General features: G+C 39.6%; 1 protein-coding gene across 1 annotated transcript; it reads left to right on the top strand.

The window, feature by feature from the left end:
- Window positions 1-683: 683 nt before the first annotated feature.
- Window positions 684-15,469, top strand: PXYLP1 (2-phosphoxylose phosphatase 1; the record flags this gene model as incomplete). The annotated part of the gene is made up of 3 exons (XM_010189506.1): window positions 684-810; window positions 11,739-11,878; window positions 14,538-15,469. Coding segments are annotated over 3 exons (1,199 nt in total), but the record flags the coding sequence as incomplete, so codon positions are not given.
- Window positions 15,470-23,205: the final 7,736 nt, after the last annotated feature.

Here is a 23,205-nt window from a genome sequence, read left to right as displayed (position 1 = left end):
ATGGGAGTCATAGATATTTAGTATTTGAATTATAATGCTTTTTACAAGTGAGCTGCCTTGCAAATTATATTATTAACAGCTGTGAAACGATTGACTTTTAATTCTGAAAAAGAAATCAACCAGAATTTATTATTCTTGAAATTCCAAATCATTAGACATAGTCAGCTAGAAGACACATTCGTGTTCTTCACCCTATAGCGGCTGCAGCAGCAAGTTAATCTGAATGAAATCCCTCATTAGCATATCCCGCTAATGTGTATAAAATTAATCACAAACTGGTGTATCCAAAAGCTCCAAATTAGGCATGATGCAAACTTCATGATTAGGGGTCTGGAATTGGGGAATTAGGGGTCATAATTGCCTTTATTGTGTTCCTGGAGATTGGTGCTTGAATAATGTCTTGTATGGTTTTTGGATGTTAGATGTATGATGGAGAATGTGCTCAGCACTTCAGCCTTGTATAAGTTGTCTTGCAACTTAAAGTGAAATCTTTTTTGGGACAGTAAATTATCATTTCTTATGGGGGTTTTCTTTCATTGTAACACTAAAGCTATCAAGCCAATTGTACCTGCCTTTTTTCTTAAAGTGCACAGGGGAAGGATCTGGGTAACACTCAAATCTTCATATAATCTTTTTCTCTCCATTTTTTTTTCCTCTTTTCTCCTCTCTCCCCTTTGCTTTAGGTCATGCACCTCATTATTTTAAGCTAGTGTCTGTTCAAGTGATGATTCGACATGGAGATAGGTATCCACTCTATGCCATTCCCAAGACAAAGAGACCTGACATTGACTGTATGTTGCTGCCCAGCAGGTAAAACTCTTGGCTTTCGTCATTACTAAGTGCATGATTTGCTTGGTAATTATTTAATTCCTCTTCAGAAAACAACTTCTGCAGCTTGAAGTACATTGTAATTTCTGATGTTTGTGTATTGTGGTGGTTTAAAAAAAACAACAACCCCTGTATGAGTGGTGTAGAATATCTCCTTTGAAATAGGAACTGTTGCTTGCTACCAGTTCAGACCAGCAGAAATTCTTGGTATTTCTGTAAAAAAACAAAAGCTATTTAATTGAATATTTAAGTTACCGACTCCCATAAATAGGCTTCTGCACATTTTGAAAATATAAGTGCAGTATTTGAGAACATATATTTCATTTCAGCTAAGAATGCTTCTTTTTGGGTGAAAACAAAAAGGTCTCAGTTGGTCACTGCCATAGGGAAATTGATATTTGTGTTTTATGTTATTTTTTCTTGTTTTATTTTTCTGAAATACAGAATCACAGGATGGTTCAGGTTGGAAGGGACCTTAAAGCTCATCCGGTCCAACCCCTGCCATGGCAGGGACACCTCCACCAGCCCAGGTTGCCCAAAGCCCCATCCAACCTGGCCTTGAACACTGCCAGGGAGGGGGCATCCACAGCTTCCCTGGGCAACCTGGGCCAGTGTCTCACCACCCTCACAGTCAAGAATTTCTTCCTAATACCCAGTCTAAATCTCCCCTCTTCCAGTTTAAAACCATTCCCCCTCATTCTATCACTACCTGCCCTTGTAAAAAGTCCCTCCCCAGCTTTCCTGTAGGACCCCTTCAGGAACTGGAAGGCTGCAATAAGGTCCCCCCAGAGCCTTCTCTTCTCCAGGCTGAACAGCCCCAACTCTCTCAGCCGGTCCTCATAGGGGAGGTGCTCCAGCCTCTGATTATCATCATATAGGTTATCATAGTTTCCTTAAATTAATGATTTGTATTGAAGTACCTTTAAGAAAAAAAAAAAAGGGAGGTTTATATTTACCTATTAAAACACAAGTTAAACAGAAAGTGTGCTGTTTGCTGCTTGAAAACTGTTTTTCTGTAGTTGCTACTTGCTGTTTAAAACTCACACACAAGGTTTTATGTCTGACTGCCATGAAGACATCATTTACATTTCTGTTTCAGTATAGCATACTTCTGTCTAATATCAGGTCTATGTGGCCTGCTAATGCTTGTCTTCATACCTGAACCGGTTTGATCTGTAGATGTAATCTGAATTGCTTCTCTTCCTTGTGGAAGAACCTTTCTTTCTTGTTTAGAGTTTATTTATTCATAAAGATGAAGTCTGGTGTAGAAATATGCACTGATGATGTATATCACCAACCTTTTTCCTAGTTGGCTTGATTACATGTGTTTTTTCTCCTTTTAAGTAGGATCTGTGGGGTTTTTTTTTGGGGGGGTTGTTGTTTGTTTGGTTTTTTTAATCCAACAGGGGACTTTCTAGTGAACCTACTGAATATTTTCAGTTTTTCTTGATATTTTTCTTCTAACTATCAGATCTGTTAGCCAAACCTCTAGGCAAATCGACAGCTTTATACTGCTGCCTGCTCAGCAGTGTCAGGTGTGGAGACTTTAGTGGCTGGGGTCTGCATCTGCATACGTCTCTCAGGAAAAGAGGCACAGTAGATCTCCTGATCTACTGGTACGTAAGGCAGTGTAGATATACCATAAATACCTTCTCCCAAGAGAGCATGGGATCTCCTCAGTCTTCAAAGAGATTATGTTCTTGCTTTTCTGGTTTAGAATTAATCAGAAGTGGCTTTACCCTGTTACGCTGAAAGTGTTACTGGTGGCACACTGAAAATGCCTTTCTGACTTGGAGATATCAAACACCTGTTTCTTGTTTGGATAGATTCATGGGGTGTGTTCCTTAATTTTAGTAGTTTCTATCATCAATAGCATTTATGATTTTTATCTTTTATGTCTGAAACGCTCTGTCCTTCCGGCTTTTCCTCTGTGGGCTTCTAAGAAAAGATTATTTCTGAATGAGAAGATGGATTGTGGTCGACATTTAGGTTTGTGATTAGCTCATCTAGGGCAGTTCCATTGTAAATAAAAAAAAAATGAACCAGTTATCTCCTGCATCAGTTTTTGGCTCAGGTAGATTAAAACCCTAATACAGTAGTAATACTGGACAGGAGGCGTGTTGCTAAAATATGCTGAAGTGATATTAATGAATACATGAAACTAATTATTAAGTATAACTCCATCTCCTGCTTGTAAAGGTGATGGGAAACTTGAGCGGAGAGGCTTGTTAACTGGATACATATGGTAGTGGACACGGGCTGGCAGAAAATGATCAGCAAATTGCACCTTTCTCTGAAGCTGAAATATGTTGCTTTTCCTTTCAGAAAGTACATTTTTGAGTAAAATGGGAAAAAATAGGCACGAGGAATCTGCTTTTTATAGCTAAAAGGGCATTGGAATTAGAAGATTCAAGTAGCTTCTGATTTCACTGGTTTGAGTGCTGTACTTGCATCTTTCTTAGCTGCTTGGTACAAGTATCAAAATCAGAAATTGCACAAAACCGTATCCTCCTGTTCTGAAAGGAGACCACTCTTTTGGAATGTCTTTGTATGAACACAACCCAAAATATCTGATTTCCTGACTATACTGAACAAGTTCTGTAAGTGGTAGTGGTCTAGGACTATTTATGTAGTGTGATTTAAAAACAAAACAAAACATCAAAAAACCCAAAACAATCCAGAACAAAACAACCAACTTTCTTTTGCTATCACGTTGGGTGCTTCTTTATTCATACTTCAAAATGCTTGTTTTGTCCAGAAGTGGCATTCAGTGGTCTCACCTACCATCCTCCTGGAGAAGTTTGCATTCTGAGAGGTGCCCGGCCCCAACAGTGTTCTGTGCTGACTGGCTTTCTGAAATTAGCTACGCAGCCCTGAGATTGCAGACAGGAGACCAAACTCTGGATGTGTCTGCCAGAGAGTTAAGTGGGCAATTAATTCCTTTAACGAGATGAAAAATGAATCATTTGCAAATAGCTATGATAACATTTTTAATGACCTGCCTTTAAGCGGTGAGATTATTTTCAGCATGAGATACTAAGTAAAGAAATATGATCCAGAATCCTTTTGGAGTTCTTAAAGGCTCTGATCTTCTGATCTTGCTCAATATCTGTTACATTAGAATGTGAGTGAGAGAACTTTATTGCAGAAATGTTATCTGCAAGTCACAATGTTGGATGAGTAGCTGTGTTTCTCAGTATTACAGTGTCACAGGAGAGCTTAATTTTGTATTTGTCAGAGAAGCTTTTGTAGCTATTTCCACTTCAATTTCAGGCAAGGAATTCAACATGAAGGCCCTGGAGTCAGGAAAACTATCCATAAAAGGCAAGCAAGTAGTGCAGCTTTTGACACTGCCAACAGAATGACCAAGGCAAGCAGTTAAGAGGGCATAGTGTCAGGATGTGAGGAGGCCAGCAGTGTAGATACCCTTGGCTGTTACTGGTTAATGAAGCAGTAGAACATCAATATGTAGATAATACAGCCACTGAAAATGAGTGGAGAACCAAAAAAGACCCTGTCTCCTTGGGAACAAAGTTTATCTGAAATAAAACCTCCTGGCCAACTTTGAAAGGGCAGCAGCAAGATTAAAGGAGTTGGTTCTGTACCATTCTGTCCAGATGTGTTAAAGCTGACCTTTCTGGATAAATCTAGGATTGTTACTGTTTCTGCCATTGTTTTGAATGTATTATTTATTACTCAAGCATCAGGAAGCTATTTGCCACGGTTGGCTGTCAGGTTTACATTCCTGTGTGATGGGAATTTGGTGCTCATTTGTAAATGCATTTAATATTGAGAGTATTACAAGGTATATAATATTAACTTTGAACTGAAAGTTTCTTGATGCTGTACAGTTAAGTTGAGGTGTCTGAACGTCTGGCTTGTTTAAGCTTTCTGGACTTCAGTTTCAGATAAATATGCTGCTCATATTCAGTCTGTTCTTTATTTGACTTGGCATTCGGCTGATGGAATTCATTAATTAAGCAGATTATGCTGCAGCCCCATGGACTTCTAATGGGTATGCAAAATAGCCTTGAGGTCGTGCTTCAGTTTTGTGAATTATGGATTGTGACATACAAGTGTGGAATAAATATAAGCAAGGGGATTAGATGTTTTGGAGATTTCTTCCATCTAAAACTTCAATTAATATTATTATTTTCAGTGTTCTGGATGCAAATTTCCAAAGGGAACTGAATAATATGTATTCCACAGGAAAATTAATTGAATGGTGTTACAAAAATCCTTTCATTGTAGTGTTTGCTTATGAGGGGGAATAAATTAATCTCTCACTTCTTTTTCCCCTTGTATCTTACATTTATATTGTCTAAAGTGAAAAGATATGCAATGTTTCTCCATTTAGTTTGTATGTAAGATAGAGAAGAAATGCTTTTAGGGAAGATGCTGCAGCGATTTGAGAGGACTGCTATAATTTGACAGCACCCTGGGTTAATTAGCATATGCTTTAAGGGCTTTTGAGAGGTGCTGATGTTAATAATAAGAAACTTAGTAACAAATGTTTGAATTTTAGGTTCAATATGCGCATGTCTTGAAACTGCCAGCAAAAATGAGAGGCAAAAGTGTGAGAGAGGCAAGTATTGTATTGTGAGCTAAAGGAGGTGTGGATTTGACTTGCAGCAAGGTCAGAGCACGATCCAGACAAGAATTAGGTGAAGGAAATGTCTCCTGCAACTTCTTCTGACTTCTCTAAAGACTCAGAACAGCAGTGGACTGGATCACTATAGAATTTGTTAAAGCTATAAGACCTTTATGAATAAATAAGCCTCAACAATACTAATGCTGTTTTAAGGGACTCTTTTGCAGACTACAATAATCTATTGTTGTTTATAGTGGCTCTTTCCATTCATTTGCCTTCTAAAAAGTATAGTCATTTGATCTAACACTTTTTTTGTCTACTTGAATTTCACCGAAAACATGTGTTATTTTTGCTTGAAGTTATAATTTTTTGTATTTCAAGTGAAAAGGGACTTGGTTTTGGTACAGTTAGCAGACAGAATCTGGTGTGATACGATTACAAGAAAAGATGATGTTCATTTGTCAGAAGCTTGGCGTGTGCCTGTCGTGGTCGTATTTCCTCACCAAGTGACACATGGAGAGTTCTGCAGCTCTTTCTGAGAAGTTTGATCCTATTTGCTCTTGCAAATCCTGCATGTACTAGCAGAAGTGACATTTGTAAAGGCAACTATGGTTTGGAGGGGGAAAAGATATCAATATCTTATTTGTATCCATGTCCATCTCCCTGAGTTCTTTCCCGAGTCATACAGATCTCTTGCAGAATTCTATAGTGCTGTGAGAGTACAGCACTGTGCAGTAACAGAGTAAGATGAATAAGAAGTTTATCCCTCCTTAATTCTGTGTAGCATCTGTAGTCTGCTGTTAGTTTTCTACTTGATTAACTCTTCGGTTTTAGCTTTTAAATAAATGACTCTTAGGAATTGATCTCTGTAATTAAAGTATTTCTTCTATCGCGGTTCCTTTTAATCATAACCTTGACCAACATAGTTTTTTGTCTGTAGCATCTTAACGTGGTGGTGAAGGTACATTATTTGTGCTGCACTTGAATTTTTATGAACATGTACATTACCAAATAAACTGTAGTTGCAGGTAGTCTTGTTGAGATAATGCCTTTTCACATCTGTTTCTTAAATGCTGTACTTAATCTTAATTAGATTAACTTTGCAATTTTTATAGCTACGTAGTCTGAAACTTGTAGGTGGTTCAAAACAGTATTCAGTTTAATGAGTCAGAGGACAGGGTGAATGCTCTGATTTGGTGGCGAAACAAGGCTTAAGCTGTACTTTACAGTATACATAGTAGAAATCAGACAGTAGTTCAGTGGTCCAATAGCTTTTCTAGGAAAGAATGTTAAAGGAATCTCAGCATGTTCCTATTGAGGAATTAATTTTGATTAAAAGTAGTCACAGAATCCCAGACCGTTAGGGATTGGAAGGGACCTCCAAAGCTCATCCAGTCCAATCCCCCTGCCGGAGCAGGAACACCCAGATGAGGTTACACAGGAAGGCGTCCAGGTGGGTTTTGAATGTCTGCAGAGAAGGAGACTCCACAACCTCTCTGGGCAGCCTGGGCCAGGGCTCTGTCACCCTCACTGAGAAGAAGTTTCTTCTCCAGTTGAAGTGGAACCTCCTGTGTTCCAGCTTGTGTTTGTTACCCCTTGTCCTATCATTGTTTGTCATCGAGAAGAGCCTGGCTCCATCCTCCTGACACTCACCCTTTAAATATTGATAAACATGAATGAGGTCTCCCCTCAGTCTCCTCTTCTGCAAACTAAAGAGCCCCAGCTCCCTCAGCCGTTCCTGCTAAGGGAGATGCTCCACTCCCTTGATCATCTTTGTAGCCCTACGCTGGACTCTCTCCAGCAGTTCCTGTCCTTCTTGAACTGAGGGGCCCAGAACTGGATGCAATATTCCAGGTGCGGTCTCACCAGGAGAGTCCTAAAATTAATAATCGTAAGGATTGAGACCTGGGGAATTTTTACCAAAATTGACCTTGTTGCATCTGTTGTTGCAGCTTAGGTCTAGATCTGATTTCTATTTATGTTTTAATTCTTTTGTAAAAACAATTTCAGCTCTCAAGGATCACTAGGGAAGAAAATGTTTCACAAATAGACAATATAAATCAATATCAGTACTTTCCTGAGTGGTCCCGAGACAAGTAGCTCTAAGAAGCAAGGATGTTTTTCTTCTTTTTCTGTAAATTAACTATCAAGTCTAGCCTTCATGCTGGGGGGTGGGGGTGATGGTGGGGTTTGGGGTGATGGTGGGGTGGGAGTGGGGTGGAGGAGGTGGTAGGGGTGGGGGTGGTGTGGTCAAAGGCAGCTCTTACCAAAAGTGCCTTCCATGCTCTCTGTCTGAGCATCACTTTGTCCAGGGGCAGAAACCCCACCTGTCTCCCATAGCAGTTCCTAAATACTGACCTTGAGGTCTGCAATTCAGTTAGCCTTGTGGAGGTGGGGTGCAGAAATGTCCTATAACAAGATTTCTGTGCTGCTGTGCAAGAACAGAGGCTTTGCCTCAATTAATATGTAAAATGTTTGAACTTAATGTTATATTTCATACCTTTGAACTTATATAATAGATGCAGTAGATATATTTTCATGCATGTTTCTGACACAGTGTTTTGTACCCTTATAGCTAAGACATCCAAAATCTATCAGCAGGTTTTCTAAGGTGTCATGTGCATATGCTCACTCTGGTCCTGTGTTTCTCACTTTGCTGTGCTAACTCAGAACAACTGGCAGGTTAGTGTTTGAATCTCTAAAAAAATCAAATACCTCTACATTTTTTGTATCTAAAGTCCTCGAGGAAAAAGTTGATTTTTATTGAAGGATGTCAGCTTAGTGGCTGGCAAAAATACACGTATAGTTTAAATAGTTGCACATTATGATTTCTTTCCATGTACACTGCTTACAGTGTGACAGTAAAGAGATGACACTTCCGTATTAAAGCTCGTTAATAACTTTAAAAGTAAGATATTTGAATGTTGACTAAGGATTAAAATGTTGGTCCATTAGTGCATTACTACACTATTTATTAAATCTGAGATCTAGTATCTCAGTATTTAGTATATAAATAACAAAAAGAAAAGTCAAATCCATTATTTGAGGGAAAAGAAGCATCCTCAGTTTCGTAACAGATAAAATGTGTTTCATTTTATAAAAATATAACAAAGGGCAAATTAACAGACATGAAAAAACGATAAATGTTCAAGATTAAGCAGTATGTCTAATGGTGTTAGCTGATAAGCCATTCCAAGGTCTGACAAAATTTGAAATGTTTATTGTATTAATACATTTCCCAACTGTGGTAGCTTATCCTCGTAATGTCCAGCAAATTACAGAAGGAGATCTCTTTAGCCCATTCTTATTTTCTGGTTATTTTTATGGAAATACAGTTTTAAGGATATTTCAGTCTTTTCAACTGTATGACTGAGTAATTTTCTTCGCTTCCTGCTCCCTGTCCCAGCAGTCTTAGCTGTGTTGCCTAGAGACCCCATCTCTTGCGGCATCTGTTAATTGGTCAGTTCAACAGGAGGATTCATATTCTACACAAAAGAGAAATCCTGGGGCAGGGAGGGGGATCACTTGGTAGCTGGTAGCCTGAGCGCTGCTGTAAGTTTTGCTGTTGAGAAAAACAAGTTTTTATTTGCTCAGCTGTACAGGGTTAATCAGGACCATTGCTGGTATGTTCAGAATTTGGTTACATGCATGAGTATGACGTTCAGAATAGAAGTTTATTGTAACCTGACATGTCTGTCCTCTTCAGTCCGAGTGGCTTTTATTTCTACTATTTGGGGTTTGGTTTTTTAGTCCTTTTTTTCTTTCCCTGGACTGTATATATCAACTACTAAGCTTTGAATTTATACTTGAAAATGTGTCTGTATTAAATAGAACAGTCACATTTCGTAATTCACTTCTGCAAGCACATTCTTAACTTGTGCTCACCTTAAAAATGATGCAATCCAAAAGTAACTTGCATCTATGTATGTATATGAAAAGCTCCATTTATACATAGGAATATAATTTTATCACTTTTTACGTATTTTATTTAGGGGGATTGGACTGGATGATCTTTTGAGGTCCCTTCCAATCCCTAACGGTCTGGGATTCTGTGATTATACTTTTATCCTGGATGTTAGTTTCTTGCCTGCATTTTTTCAATAAATATTTTTGAAAAACGCTGATAAATACTTCTCTTTCTTCTTTCCTTTCTTCCTTCCTACAAGTGATTGGTGACAGTTTTACCAGTACAGGTTTGATTCCATTAGCATTCAATCTTTTGTAAGCAGGATAATAATGGATAATGCAGTTCTTTTAGTTCTCTTGCGTAGCTGTTTGCGGGACTTGCTAATTAAGTAAACAGTGGTTAAGTAAAATTATATTTTACTGTTCATGTTTAGAGTTCTTTAAAGTGCAAAATTTGGCAAATTGGTGGTTCGGCCTGCTACGTCTGTAAGAAGCTTAAAAAGCTACTCGCTAATGGGTTTAATTCATTTTCTCAACTTAATTCTTCCAGTTTTAGATTGCATTGCTTAGCCATGAACACAGTGAAATGTACAAAAAGTTCTGTTTGAAATTCACATTTGAAACTGGATTAAGCTTTCTAATCTGTGCTTAGCACAACAGGATGCGTCCAGTGCTTTACAAAGGAACAAAGCCTTTTATGTACCTCTGCTTCTCAAATATTAATCTTCATCTGTGTTGTTAAAGTTATAATATACAGAAGAAGTTGTGGATTTAGAATTACATAAATTCGCTGGTTTTCCTTTCAATTTGAATTAAAAGTTTTTTAAAAATTGATATTTTTCTCTCATTTTGGCTCATGGTGCATTTTTGTACCATAATTTATTGTAACGTTTTCCTTCCAAGGTAGGTTGTTTTTTTTCTGAAGGCAAATTAAATGCTGAAAAAATCAAGTTTTATGAAATGATTTGACAGTGGGCTACCTCTCTGTTGAACGAGGCGCTGGTTCTTATAAGATCTCTTGTATTATGCGTGCTGTGAGCATGAAGTGCTTTTTCATTTAAGAGAGTTTCTCAGCTGGCTCCTCGATGTGAGCATGGATGTCTTTGTCCCAGTGGACCGATTCCAGGCGCTTATTCACACTTCTGTAGTGTTATTGCTCCCTCTTGTGGTTCTTGAAACTCTGGGAGGTTTATGAATCGAAAAGTTTATCATTCCAGCAAAGTGTAAATATGAACAGTATACACAAACCCCAGACTTCTGTAAAAGTTCTCTGACCAAATTTATCTTCATTTTTAGTATATTTTTTGTTAGCAACATAAAAAAAATATTTACTGTATTTAGGCTGAAAGTCCTATTAAAATGGGAACCATCCGGGGCAGATTTGGGTTGCCAGTTTCTGATTTGGTTCCTCACAAAAGTAGAGCAGTGACTGCGTGACATTTGTTGATCGTTGACCTCGAACAAACAAATCTCTGTGAAATTTATTTGTTGTAGAAGTGTGGCAATTGTTTGTTTTTTTTTTAAAAAAGGTTTAAATGCCTTTTGATTACATGGTTAGTGGATTTTTCTGTATATGTAGCTCTCAGCACAGCAGCACAACAGTGAGCTGAGTCTATAGTGTATTTGAAATCTGCAGATCAGTTTAGGAGATCTAAGATCCCTTCACTAACTTGAACGCTGTTTCAGTCAGCTAACCTAGATTTTCTTGTGTGTATCTCTTTTCCAGTTGTATTCATTACTTCCATTGTGGGTGTATCTTATCTGTTTAAATGTCCAGCACTGTTGTACTTTTTCTTTCTAGGTAATAGTACCCAAAACAGTGACTTCCAGTTTTAATGAGGCCACTGGATACTACTTTCTGGTACCACTTAATTGAGGCTACATGTGCTATTTGATTTGAAGCCTGAAGTAACTAGAAATAAAGGCTGAGGTTGTAGTCAACATTGTACCTTACAAAACTTGAGAGTTCCTTCAAGACCATGTACTTAAAATACTGGTTATTTGAGACCTTTTAGATTGTTAGTGCCGTTGGTGGTTGTGTTAAAGTGCAATAGTACTTCAGAAACTGGAGTATTTTTTGGTAAGGTTTTGTTGGGTTTTTTAATTCACAACAATGTTAGTAACTGCGTTCAAGAAATGCAGTTTCTTGAAAAAAACTTTCCAAATTACTTACTGAAAGCTGTCATTGTTTTAATATGACAATATGACATTGGTTTTCCTGTAGCTTTTTGATAGTAAGTAAGTAGTTAGATTTCTTTTGCATACCTGTAAAAGTCCTGAGTAAGAGCAGATGTTGTCTCAGTGGGAAATAGCCTCACACCATGAGATTTCTGAGCTGACAGAGTACTTGACTCTCTTGTGCCGCTTTCCCGTATGCTTTGGGAAGTTTTCACATTTTGGTTTACTTTTCTAGGAAACCTTCTCATCCTCAGCTTGAAGCTTTCATTAAGCAAATGTCCAAAGGGTCTGCAGCCCAAATGGAGGGTTCCCTAGGCAGCCTGCCTCGATACCCTAGCCATTCGTTGTGCGAAATGGGAGAGCTGACACAGACAGGTACGTTTCCATGGCAGCTTTAGCTTTTCTTCTGCTCTGTTTAATACAGTCGGCATGAAAAGGGAATTTTTCTTTATGTTGAAATAAACGCTTTTTTATGGGAAGCTTATCATGTTGATCATAGCCTATATTATGCATGAAGTGCATATATGAATATAGTATTAGACATTCTGCTGTAAGAGCGGTAACAGTTCTAGAAAGCTCGCTTTCCAATTCTGTGACAGATTGATCATGCTTGGAATCTCTTTTAACTTCATTTGTAACAAGACAGAGCACCTTTCCTTGATGTTGCTTTGCACCACAAAATTGCTTTGTCACCTTTGTGAAAAATGGCATTGCTTAATCCCTCCTGAGGAAGATCTGCTACTCTATTACTGATTGATTTGTACTTCAGAGTGGCCCTGAACTCAGTAGCCAGTTTCTACCTGTGGTGTAACTACTGTGTCCCCTGCAAGAGATTCAGATGTAACAGGCATGTTTGATGCTCGTAATCACAGAATCCCAGAACGTTGGGGATTGGAAGGGACCTCCAAAGCTCACCCAGTCCAATCCCCCTGCCGGAGCAGGAACACCCAGATGAGGTTACACAGGAAGGCGTCCAGGCGGGTTTTGAATGTCTGCAGAGAAGGAGACTCCACAACCTCTCTGGGCAGCCTGGGCCAGGGCTCTGTCACCCTCACTGAGAAGAAGTTTCTTCTCAAATTTCAGTGGAAAATATTAAGTGGTAATATAGAAGTGGAAACACTTTATACATCTCGTGCTTTTTTCCTTCCTATCCCGCCCCTCCTATTTTATAATGAAGTTCCAAGAATGTGTTTTCTGGCTTCTGGCACATTCATTTATGTATATTTTCACTAGAGGAAAATGAAGCTTATTTTCTTATCTTTTCTTATCTATCAGTTCTGCTGAGCTAGTTATTAAGAGAAAAAGTGGAAATACCAGCAATTTTACCATTGTGTAGTTTGTCTGTACCAAAGTGACAGGGCAGATGGGAGGTAACTGGAAGTGTGTAGAAGAAAGTATGTGAAGAGCTGGGAGCATTGTGGTGCTGGGGCCATTCGGAATATTTTTCAGAAAGAGGTGAAAGGTTTGGAATTGGAGAGGGAAACTGGAGGTAGTGGTGGATCAGAGCAGTGATAAAAGGGTCTTCTGGAAAAGATCTGGGACTGCTGTCAGCAGGCGACAGAAGGTATGAGGAGAGCAAAAGGTGAGGAGACAGAAGTATAGAAACAAATTGCTCATTTGTAAGAAACAGGTTTTCACTGATTCCACCGCTCTTGGAATTGTTTGTGTTTTCCACTGAGAAAAAACAGCTGAACTGGTATGGCCTGAAGTCCTTGTGTTTGATTGCTGCACTTATTTTTCTGCATGTATTCATGTAGAATTTTTTATTTTACACGTGGAAACACTGTTGCACAACTGGGTAGAAATGTGACTAGGAAAAGTGTTAATTACATGTGTGTTTGCTCCATTCATTAATTTGATGTGAAAACTCACATAAGACTTCTGTTTTCCTGTGTCTATTCCATTTTTCCCCACACCTTTTAACTGTGGTGCTCTTTTTATCTTAAATAGCAATGACTGTAAGAGGATATCACAATGTGTCTGGGTATTAAATGAGTTTGGAAACTGCCTAGAGAGATTGAAAAGAGTGTTGGGGAGTTAGCACCACTTTCCTCACGCCAACGGTCTTTCAAGGATTCTCTTGTATTTTTTAGTCCAAAGTTTGCCTGTCAAATCCTCATATGTTTCAGGATCCCATCAGAAGAAATATTTGTGTCAGGCCAGTGTTGTGTCTCACTAAGTGACTTTGCAAGGAGAAATGTAGTCAGGTTACCAAGGAACTCTCCATAACACAGCACGTTGTGTGTGAAACTGGATTTATCATTGCATGCAGCTTGCAACTGAGCCAGTGTCTGGGACTTCTATTGCCTGTAGCAAGTTATATAGATGTTCTAGTGCATAAAGGGTCCATGCCTGTTGCTTGGCTGCTGTGGGAGAATAACACAAGCAAGGTGGATTCTGGGGTAAAGGTTTTGGCACATGAGAAGGACACACACCCTCTTCCTTTCCAGCTGGATAAAGGCAGAGTTAGTGTAAGAGTTATCGAGCAGTTTGAGTACCTCCTGAAGCAACATGGAGAAGGAAGTCTGATGTGATTGCCACACCTCACCACTCTGTTCTGTGAGTTTACACATTAGTTTACATCCTGTATATTCATTTCCTGACTGCCTGGAGTTTTACTGGCTGCCACGAATTTGCAGGGAGCACAGCATTCACTGCCTATCTGAAAACCTGATGCAGTCTGGATCCATCTTCACAACCACCACTTCTGTAGTCGTGTTAGACTCATTCACCCTGTGTCTCTAGTCCAAAGTACAAATATTAAACCACTGACATTTAAAACAAATTTTATTGAACCAGCTTTTCCTATCTGTATCTCAGTTTAGCTTCTAATAGAATCTGAGAGATGCTCAAGAATAGCAGGTGTTTCTTACTTCGTGCAGTTTTTCTAATAGTCAAGCATAGGTGAAATTGTGTTTTGAAGTTCATAACCTTTTAACTAATTGTTCATTTATCAATAAGACTGATATTTAGCTGTAATTTTTTTTTCTCCATTCTAGTCTTGTGTTGTAATTTCTCAAAAATTCTCTTTCAGGGGTTGTACAACACTTGCGAAATGGACAACTACTACGAGAAATTTATATAAACAAACATAAACTACTTCTGAGTGACTGGTCAGCAAAGCAGCTCTACTTGGAGACAACGGGAAAAAGTCGAACCCTGCAGAGTGCACTGGCGCTGCTCTACGCTTTTTTGCCAGGTTTTGACTGGAAGAAAATTGTCATGAGGCATCAATGGAGCACCATTTTTTGCTCTGGAAGCTGCGACTGTCCTATGCGAAACCACTACCTAGAAGAGGAACAGCGCAGACAGTACAGTTTACGAGTAAAAAACAACGATTTGGAGAAAGCGTACGTGGATATGGCAAAGATTGTAGGCATTCCCACCAGGCAGTTGAGAGCTTCTAACCCAATAGATTCTCTCTTGTGCTATTTTTGCCACAATGTCAGTTTTCCATGTACCAAAACTGGCTGCATTGGTATGGAACACTTCAAAGTAATCAAAGGACATCAGTTGGAGGATGAGAGAGAGAGACAGGAAAAGAAAATTTATTTCTTGTATGCGCTGTTGGCTACTCATCCTCTCCTCAACCAGACTGTTAATCGGCTGCAGCGTATCGCAGAAGGCAAGGAAGAAGAAGTGTTTGTCCTTTACTCTGCACATGATGTCACGCTGTCACCTGTCCTTAGTGCCTTGGGCATTACAGAGGCCAGATTCCCCAGGTTTGCTGCCAGATTAGTTTTTGAGCTGTGGCAGGATGGGAAGAGACCCAAAGAACACTTTATCCGCATCCTGTATAATGGCGCTGATGTCACATTCCAGACCTCATTTTGCAAGGATTATTATAAACGTTCCAGCAAGCCAATGTGCCCACTAGAAAAATTCGTCAACTTTGTCAAGAGGGATATGTTCTTAGTTTTTAACAGCACTAATTATTATGATGCATGTCGTAGAAGACCTTTGTAGGGAAGGACAGTGAAAAGGAAGCAGTGTTAAGTTGCGTATCTGTGAAAGTCTGTATTCTGGTTGAGGCACAGTTCAGTTTTGCTATTTCTTGTACTTGTATGTGGAAGTACAAAAGGATATTGCTTGAAACATTATTAAAATAGTTTTATTTTCCTTCAGACTGCAGACGGTCTCCAACAGAAGAACAGACTCTGAGGGAGTGTTGCATACATGTGTATGCGCACGTATGCTGTGTTAACAGTAATGAAATGAGAAACCACACGGGCTACTGTAACCTGGACATCGCTTGATTAAGAGTGAGAGAGCATAGGCTTTGTTTCTCTGTATTCCATAGCAATACTTGGATACTAAAACTAAAGTTTAAAACCAAACCCATCTGTTTTCACAATCATCTCACAGTTATTCTGAGCAGTTTGTGTCAAGGTATTTATGAATACCAGCCATCTGCATGAAACCATTAGTAAGGAATTCTTGAAGCTCCCTACTCAGAAAAAAGTATTTTAATATTTAGGGGCAGGTCTTTAAAGCAAAGTGCGTGTGTGTATCTGTGCACACTTGCCTGAGCACATACAAATGAGCGTGTGCCTTCTTGACCTCACACACCTATAAATACTTGGCAGTTGTGCCAGTGCCAGAGAAGGGTGTACTGGAAAATGGATACGAAACTCTATTCTTTGCACTTTCAGCACTTTGAATAGTTCAGACACAGTCTAGAAATGTGTAAAGATCTTGTGATGTTAAAACAGATAGCAAACACTGACATCACCACTAAACTTGAGTGGGAAATTAGGATTAGAAATCGGTTTTATGGTAAGTACTGGGCTCTTTCCCATTGAGTGAGCACGTTTGAGCTACTGTGCTATGGAACAAAACAGTGTTTTAGGAATTTGATACAGTGACTGCTTTAGACAGCTTGACTAAACTCTAAGAAAATTTTGTAGTTGAGTTAGTATTTTTATTGTCTAGAAAGCTCTTATTTTGTAAGATCAGCCTTGTACATACTGTACTGTGTATATTTAGAACACAGTAGATCTTTCTTACTTGCTCATTTTGTAAAGACTTGTGAAAAGCTGACTTTTAGACATTTTTTTTCCCCTTGATCAGGACATTTAGACTTAAGAATAAACTGTCTTTTATGGGAAACTTGAACAATGAGTAGATATGAAAACTTGGTACTTCAAGCTGATGTCACCTCTTTAATAGTAAATTGAGAACCAATTTTTAATAGAACTTATAGAAGTTTTATAATAGTGGAGGTTTTTTACACCTCTAGAAATAATTTAGTCTGTGACTTGTGACTCAATGGTGCTAGTTTATCAAAGGAAACACAACTCAGCATAAGTTTTCCGACTATTTGCATTCCACTCTGTTTTCAATGCTGCATTTGAACACGTTTCTCTAAATAAAATTTTGGGGACTCTTTGTATACTTGTGTGTTACATTTATTCTTACTTCCTTAGCTGTTCACAGTGACAGGATAAGTGTGTTGTTAAGCTGTTTGTTGCAGTAGTACCTTCTGCACTTAATATGTTTTAGTTCTCCATCTGAGAAGGAGCAGATAAGCATTTCATGAATGCTGAAGTAGAAATCATGACAGAAAATTTGGGGCTGTTGTACCACATTAGCATGTGTAACTTCTGGAAAGGCTTTCTTTCTAAGATACCAACCTTCTCTTCTCTGGGCTAAACAGTCCCAGCTCTCAGCCTTTCCTTGAGACTCTCCAGTCCCTTAATCCTCATGGCCTTTCAGTGTGGCCTCTCCAGTAGCTCCATCTTTCTTGTACTGGGTACAATAAAGAACACTGGTAGCTGTTTTGGCCAAAATGGCCTTCCATTATGGTTAGGGCAGTGGTAACAAATCTGGACTGGAGAACGTAAAGAAAAGCTGGAGCAAAATTTACAAAGGAACGAAAGACCCTGATTCTTCATGCAATTTAGATGGCTGAAGATGCATTTCAGTTACAGCAAAAAGTCTCTTCTCCTGTCTTTTCATAATCTTGTGCTAATGTCATAAAACATTTTCCTTCTTTCCTGTAGCAGTCAGCGTGGACAAGAACTAACTCGCCATGTTGCTAGCACCTGCTTACCTCTGTCTGAGGGTCAGTGGATGGGCATTACCACATCTCTCCTGAAAAAAACAACCAACCAAACTTGATACACCTCCAATGCCAATGGAACAGCTAAAAGAAAGAGCTGCAGAACTGAGATTCTTCTTGCAAACCTTTAATTTGCATATGGACACAAAATTATAAGTAAACTTCATTCTAAAACTTGATTAATGATTAGGTTTTAAAGTTTGATCTAATTTGTGATTTAACTAGCAATTGAGAGTGGACTTATATTTGGACTAAGGTCATAAATTTAACTATCTAGACACTGGAAAGAGGAATTGGTGGGAATCTATTTATCCTGGAATTGATGAGTAGTCTTTCTGTAGGGTTGGACTAATGAATTAGAACTACCAACTGCGAAGCACCGACTTGAGCAGGTACGCAGTTCCCTCAAATAAAGCAGAAATTAAAGCTGCTGCTTTATGGAATCCTGTTTGAGATCATCTGGTTGCCTTGGAATTGAAGTTGGAGTGGGACATTTTGTTTGTGCACTAAATACAGTGTTTAGAAACTGATGTTTAAACATGTTGAGTAGCTTGAGTGAAATCTGTGTAGTGTTTCCTCAGAAAAATTGGGTCATTTTTCAGTGCAGTGCTGATGCACAGTGTCTCTCTTCCACCCACTCCCAATTGTTTCAGATCTGATAGGTGCAATAACTTTAGTTTCAAATGATCATTGAACGTTATGAAGTGATGTCATGTTCTGTTTTTGTCTTTGGGAGTGGTTGAGACGGCATCTAAATGCAAACTATTTGGGTGCAAAGTAGTACAGAAAGGTTCTCTTTGAAAATGCTGACTAGGAGTAAGAGACTTGAAGACAGAAATAGGATGCCCTATTGTGGCCATTTTATATTGTACAAAAAGATGGGTTTGTTTGTATCAAATAGGGGGGAAAAAAGACCCATGCCTTTGCTCTGAAATTGTAACTGTGGAAAAGCAGAGTTAAAACCAGGTAAGCTGCAGATGGATTTTTCCTGCGGTCTGAAAAAAGGCCTCTTTTTCCATGGTTTAAGTGGATAGTTACTTATTTACAGAAGAAGCTCAAAACCTTGTGGGGTGAAGTAAGAGTAGTGATGACAACTGTGATGGTTATTTTGAAGCAGGTCATTCATATTGCTGAAAACAGGTGTATTCTCTAGGTCACTGCAGCTTTTCTATTCTCTGTACCCAATTCAGTCTTAGTCTTTTCAGCAGATCAAGTTTTGAAGTTAGTAAAGCCCATAGTAGATGGAATTAGATGGAATAGATGGCTGGAGAGAGTCCAGCGTAGGGCTACAAAGATGATGGAGGGAGTGGAGCATCTCCCTTATGAGGAGCGGCTGAGGGAGCTGGGGCTCTTTAGTTTGCAGAAGAGGAGACTGAGGGGAGACCTCATTCATGGTTATAAATATTTAAAGGGTGAGTGTCACGAGGATGGAGCCAGGCTCTTCTCGGTGACAAACAATGATAGGACAAGGGGTAACGGACACAAACTGGAACACAGGAGGTTCCACTTCAATTGGAGAAGAAACTTCTTCTCAGTGAGGGTGACAGAGCCCTGGCCCAGGCTGCCCAGAGAGGTTGTGGAGTCTCCTTCTCTGCAGACATTCAAAACCCGCCTGGTCGCCTTCCTGTGTAACCTCATCTGGGTGTTCCTGCTCCGGCAGGGGGATTGGACTGGATGAGCTTTGGAGGTCCCTTCCAATCCCTAACGGTCTGGGATTCTGTGAATTCTAAAACAGAGTATTTCCCTGTCTGTCTGTTGGTTTGGTCTCGAGTAGTTTGCTTGCCTTGTGGTTTGGTTTCTTCCCCTTTTCCAAATGGAAGGGACTATGGCACATGTGTGCACTACGTTGTTATTCAAGTAGTTGGGATATGACAGGCTCTGAACTTTGCAAAGTTCCTTCAAACTGAAAACAAATACATTGAGCCCTTAGTTTCCCAAAAGCCCAGACAGCCATTTGCCTAAGTGATTTAGAACTACTCTGAAGCTATCCCTGTAGGATCCCTTGACAAAAATAATCATTGAAAGTTTTTCTTCTATTGAAAGTACAAACGTGGAAAAAACAGTGATGGGATTTGAATTATAAAGCAGTTCAGATGTCATTCTAAGAGGAGTCTTTATAGTAGAGGATAAAAGAAACCCACATCTGTCATTCTTTAGGATGTCTATGAAAAATGGTCATTGAAGAATGTGGGGAGGCAAAGTTTATGAGCTGAAGTTGTTGCTGTTGAGGGCCCTCCGAAACGGGGCACACAAGATAGAAGAAGAAAAATAGATAATAGAAATAGAAAATGTGGCCTTCATTGTGAGCTCTTGAATGCATCTTCCCTGGAGCAGGCACAAACAGGCAGCTGTTTTAAGCAGACTAGCCAGCAGACTGAGGATCCAGACTAGCTCTGGGATGGAAGGATGTGTAATGCCGGTTACAGGGGTGTCTGTAGTGTCTGCATGTTTGTGTTGGCATGTACGCGTGGTGGGTGTGTGAGGGAACTGGAAGATTAAAGAGCCCAGGGCCAGCTCCTGGGTAGATTGAGTGCTGGCTTGTTGCTGGCTGGACCTGGGTATGTATGCAGGGCTGCAGTGGTCTTGCTTCTGCAGGGCTACGGACAGCAATTTTGCCATTAGAAACAGTGATCTAAAAAAAGAGATTCTGCAGATTTGGGTGATGGGAGGGATGAATGCAAAATGGTTTCTTCCTTTAAAAAGCCTCCAAATCAGTGAGCAACAGAGAGGGAAGCAAGCCCAGTTTCTGATGAACTGATGGTGGCCCACTGGTTGCTAACTTCATTCTCCTTTTTGAACTGGTCACATACTTGATACTGTCCTTCGACAAGGCTTGTTTATAACAGGCTTTTGGCCAATTCAGTGCCTCTTTCACTTAAAAGAAAACAAACAACTAAGTAGTAGGCTTTTCTGCTACATTAATACATGCATAGTTGAGCCATCAGAAGGATAATTAATTGCTACTGACATTACTAGCTATCGAGTGGGCGACAATCATGTCTTTAGTGTGTTCTTATTCGTATCTGAAGTGCTGGAGAGGTACCTATTTGCTTAAACTTCTTCCATAGGGGTTTAAATTATGTCCATTACTATGTAATGGAGCTGGTGTAAGATGACATTTGTCAGCAATTACTGTGCTCTCAGCTGTGTTCCCAGCCCTTCAGATGTGAACCCGCAGTTAAGTAGGTTTATGGGAAGTTTTACCTGTTAATAATTAACTTCTCCTTCAGCCAGTGATGTGGTAATTAGGTTTTTGGTAAGAAAGAACACTGAAATGCATCAGCTTGAAGAAGAGTCATAAAAATATTTTTGCTTTTAATAGGCAACAGGAACCAGCCAGTTATGCTCTCAAGTGGTGTTTACAAGGAGGGAGGCAGACAGCTTAAACACATAGGGATTGACAGGGTCTCATTAACTGTAAGAGCTTGTTGTGCATCTGTGCTACTTCTGACTGTATTCTGACTGGCATAGAATGGTAGTTAATTTTCATGGCAGTGTCGATGTGTCCTGACTTGAAACCACAGGATCTGATGGAATCTTGCCTTGTCACAAAGGACTGGCTGGCTGCCATCCTTGATTTTTTGTAAAGCACTATGTGACGATGCAGACCATAACTTCTGTGTGTTGGGCCAGCAGCAGCTAGGAGGAAAAATTGCTGGAAGCACGTGGCAGGAGGGAAAACAGCATTCCTCTGTCCTTGATAGCTTCTTGGCAGGGTGGTTTTCCATGCCAGAGGTCTGATCTTCTATAGCCATTGGAGTTGTGATTTGCAGCAGCTGCTGGGGTTCTAGCCCTACATCTCACCGGCTGTCACTGCATTCCTGTTGCCATGCTCCTGCTGGTGACACAGTTCAAATTCAGCTTATTTGCCGAATCTCCCCACCAAGGCTCTGAGCATCACTCTCAAACTGCCACTGCAGTTTGGCACAGCGTTGACAAAAAATATAATCAGCAAAAGTCTGAGGTCAACCAGGGTTTAATTTTTAGGTACGAACATGGTAGTAAAATAATGTCACAATCAAGCACATTGCAAAGTTGTTAGTGATTTCCAGAGAGGTGACCTAAAACAAGATTCATATGAGGTTTAAGTCGGTATTCTTTAATACAGCGCCGGGGTCCTCTCAGAATCACCTGAGATTCCCACTTCACTTACACAGTCCCTTATATTCCCTATACTAATACATATGCATCCTAACTACTGCGAATAAACACGTCTTTTCCTAGAACGGATTATCAGAAGTCCAGCCTGTTTTAGCTCCTTTCTTCACTGGTTCACCGGTGTCCTCTTGTGGTCATCTCGAGGTATTTTCACGGTTGGTGCTCTGTTCCTTCATCAGGTGGTCGTATCTTCAGCTTCATCAGCTGTCCTTTTGGTGACCCTTCTTTTGGAGCACGCACAGACGTGGTCTGGTTTCATAACCTCCATCTGCACTCTTGGCTGGGTATGCATCGTTGCTCTTGTTCCTATAGGTCTTGTACCTTAAACAAAATGGTTCTTCAAATTGTCCTAAACGGCACGATTATCCTATTTAATGATTCACCCGACCTGTCAAGTATACGTAGTTTATGACCTTGTTTACTAAGTTTTAAATCCCCTAAGGCATTTTCCATTAGTTTTGGAATGTTCTCTATACTTCTCCCTTATCACTAGCATTTAAGTTGTGACAGTAAAGAAGTTGTGGAATGTGATTCCATGTGGAATATGATTCTGTGAGTGAATGATGGACTGAGATGCATGTTCCTTTCTGTTTTATCTGCAGTCCTGTGTATTTGTGCTTGCTTACTGTGTGAGCAAAAGCTTAGCTCCAGTAACTTGTAATGAGAGCGTCTCTTCTCCCTAAAAGCAAATCCCTGGAAGGTATTTCTTCCAAGCAATTTGAATGCCACCCCAATCAAGCTTTTGCTTCATCCAGAAAATCTGGGTGCATGTTGAGTTCATGTCCTGTGTTGATGATGTACCCCAACCTCAAATGTTTTTTTGTGGTTTTGAGGTTTTTTTGTTTGTTTGGGGATTTTGTGTGTGTGTGTTTTTTGTTTTGTTTTTTTGTTTGTGTTTTGTGTTTTTGGTTTCCAGAAAATCTGGGTGCATGTTGAGTTCATGTCCTGTGTTGATGATGTACCCCAACCTCAAATGTTTTTTTGTGGTTTTGAGGTTTTTTTGTTTGTTTGGGGATTTTTTGTGTGTGTTTTTTGTTTTGTTTTGGTTTTTTGTTTGTGTTTTGTGGTTTTGGTTTTTTTTTAATTGACTGACAGTATTTATGCTGTATCTGTAGAGGGAGTAAATCAGCACTGGCATACTTTGACAGAAAGTCATCAGCTGTTGTACAAATGTGTATTACCTCCTAAATGTAGATATTTCTTTTCCCCGTATAGATTTCATCCAACGTTGGCCATCACGAAGGTATTTTGGTAATTGTATGAAGGACTTGGAAACTGCCTGATCAAGGAACAGAAATATGAATAGCACGTGCATGAGATGAAACAGCTACAGAACATCAGCTATTGAGGACAGGACACAGGAGGCACGGGGAACAGTTTGCATGAGGGCACAAAACTGAAATATGTCATGGAATACTTCTGACTGTTGCACATCAAATTAAAACATGAAGTTGGTTTGTGGTTAATCTGGGGATGGAAAGAT

The sequence above is a fragment of the Mesitornis unicolor genome, unplaced genomic scaffold, assembly GCF_000695765.1.
Source record: "Mesitornis unicolor isolate BGI_N332 unplaced genomic scaffold, ASM69576v1 scaffold3018, whole genome shotgun sequence".
Taxonomy (NCBI): Eukaryota; Metazoa; Chordata; class Aves; order Mesitornithiformes; family Mesitornithidae; genus Mesitornis; species Mesitornis unicolor.
This window is presented reverse-complemented; position numbering and strand designations above follow the sequence as displayed.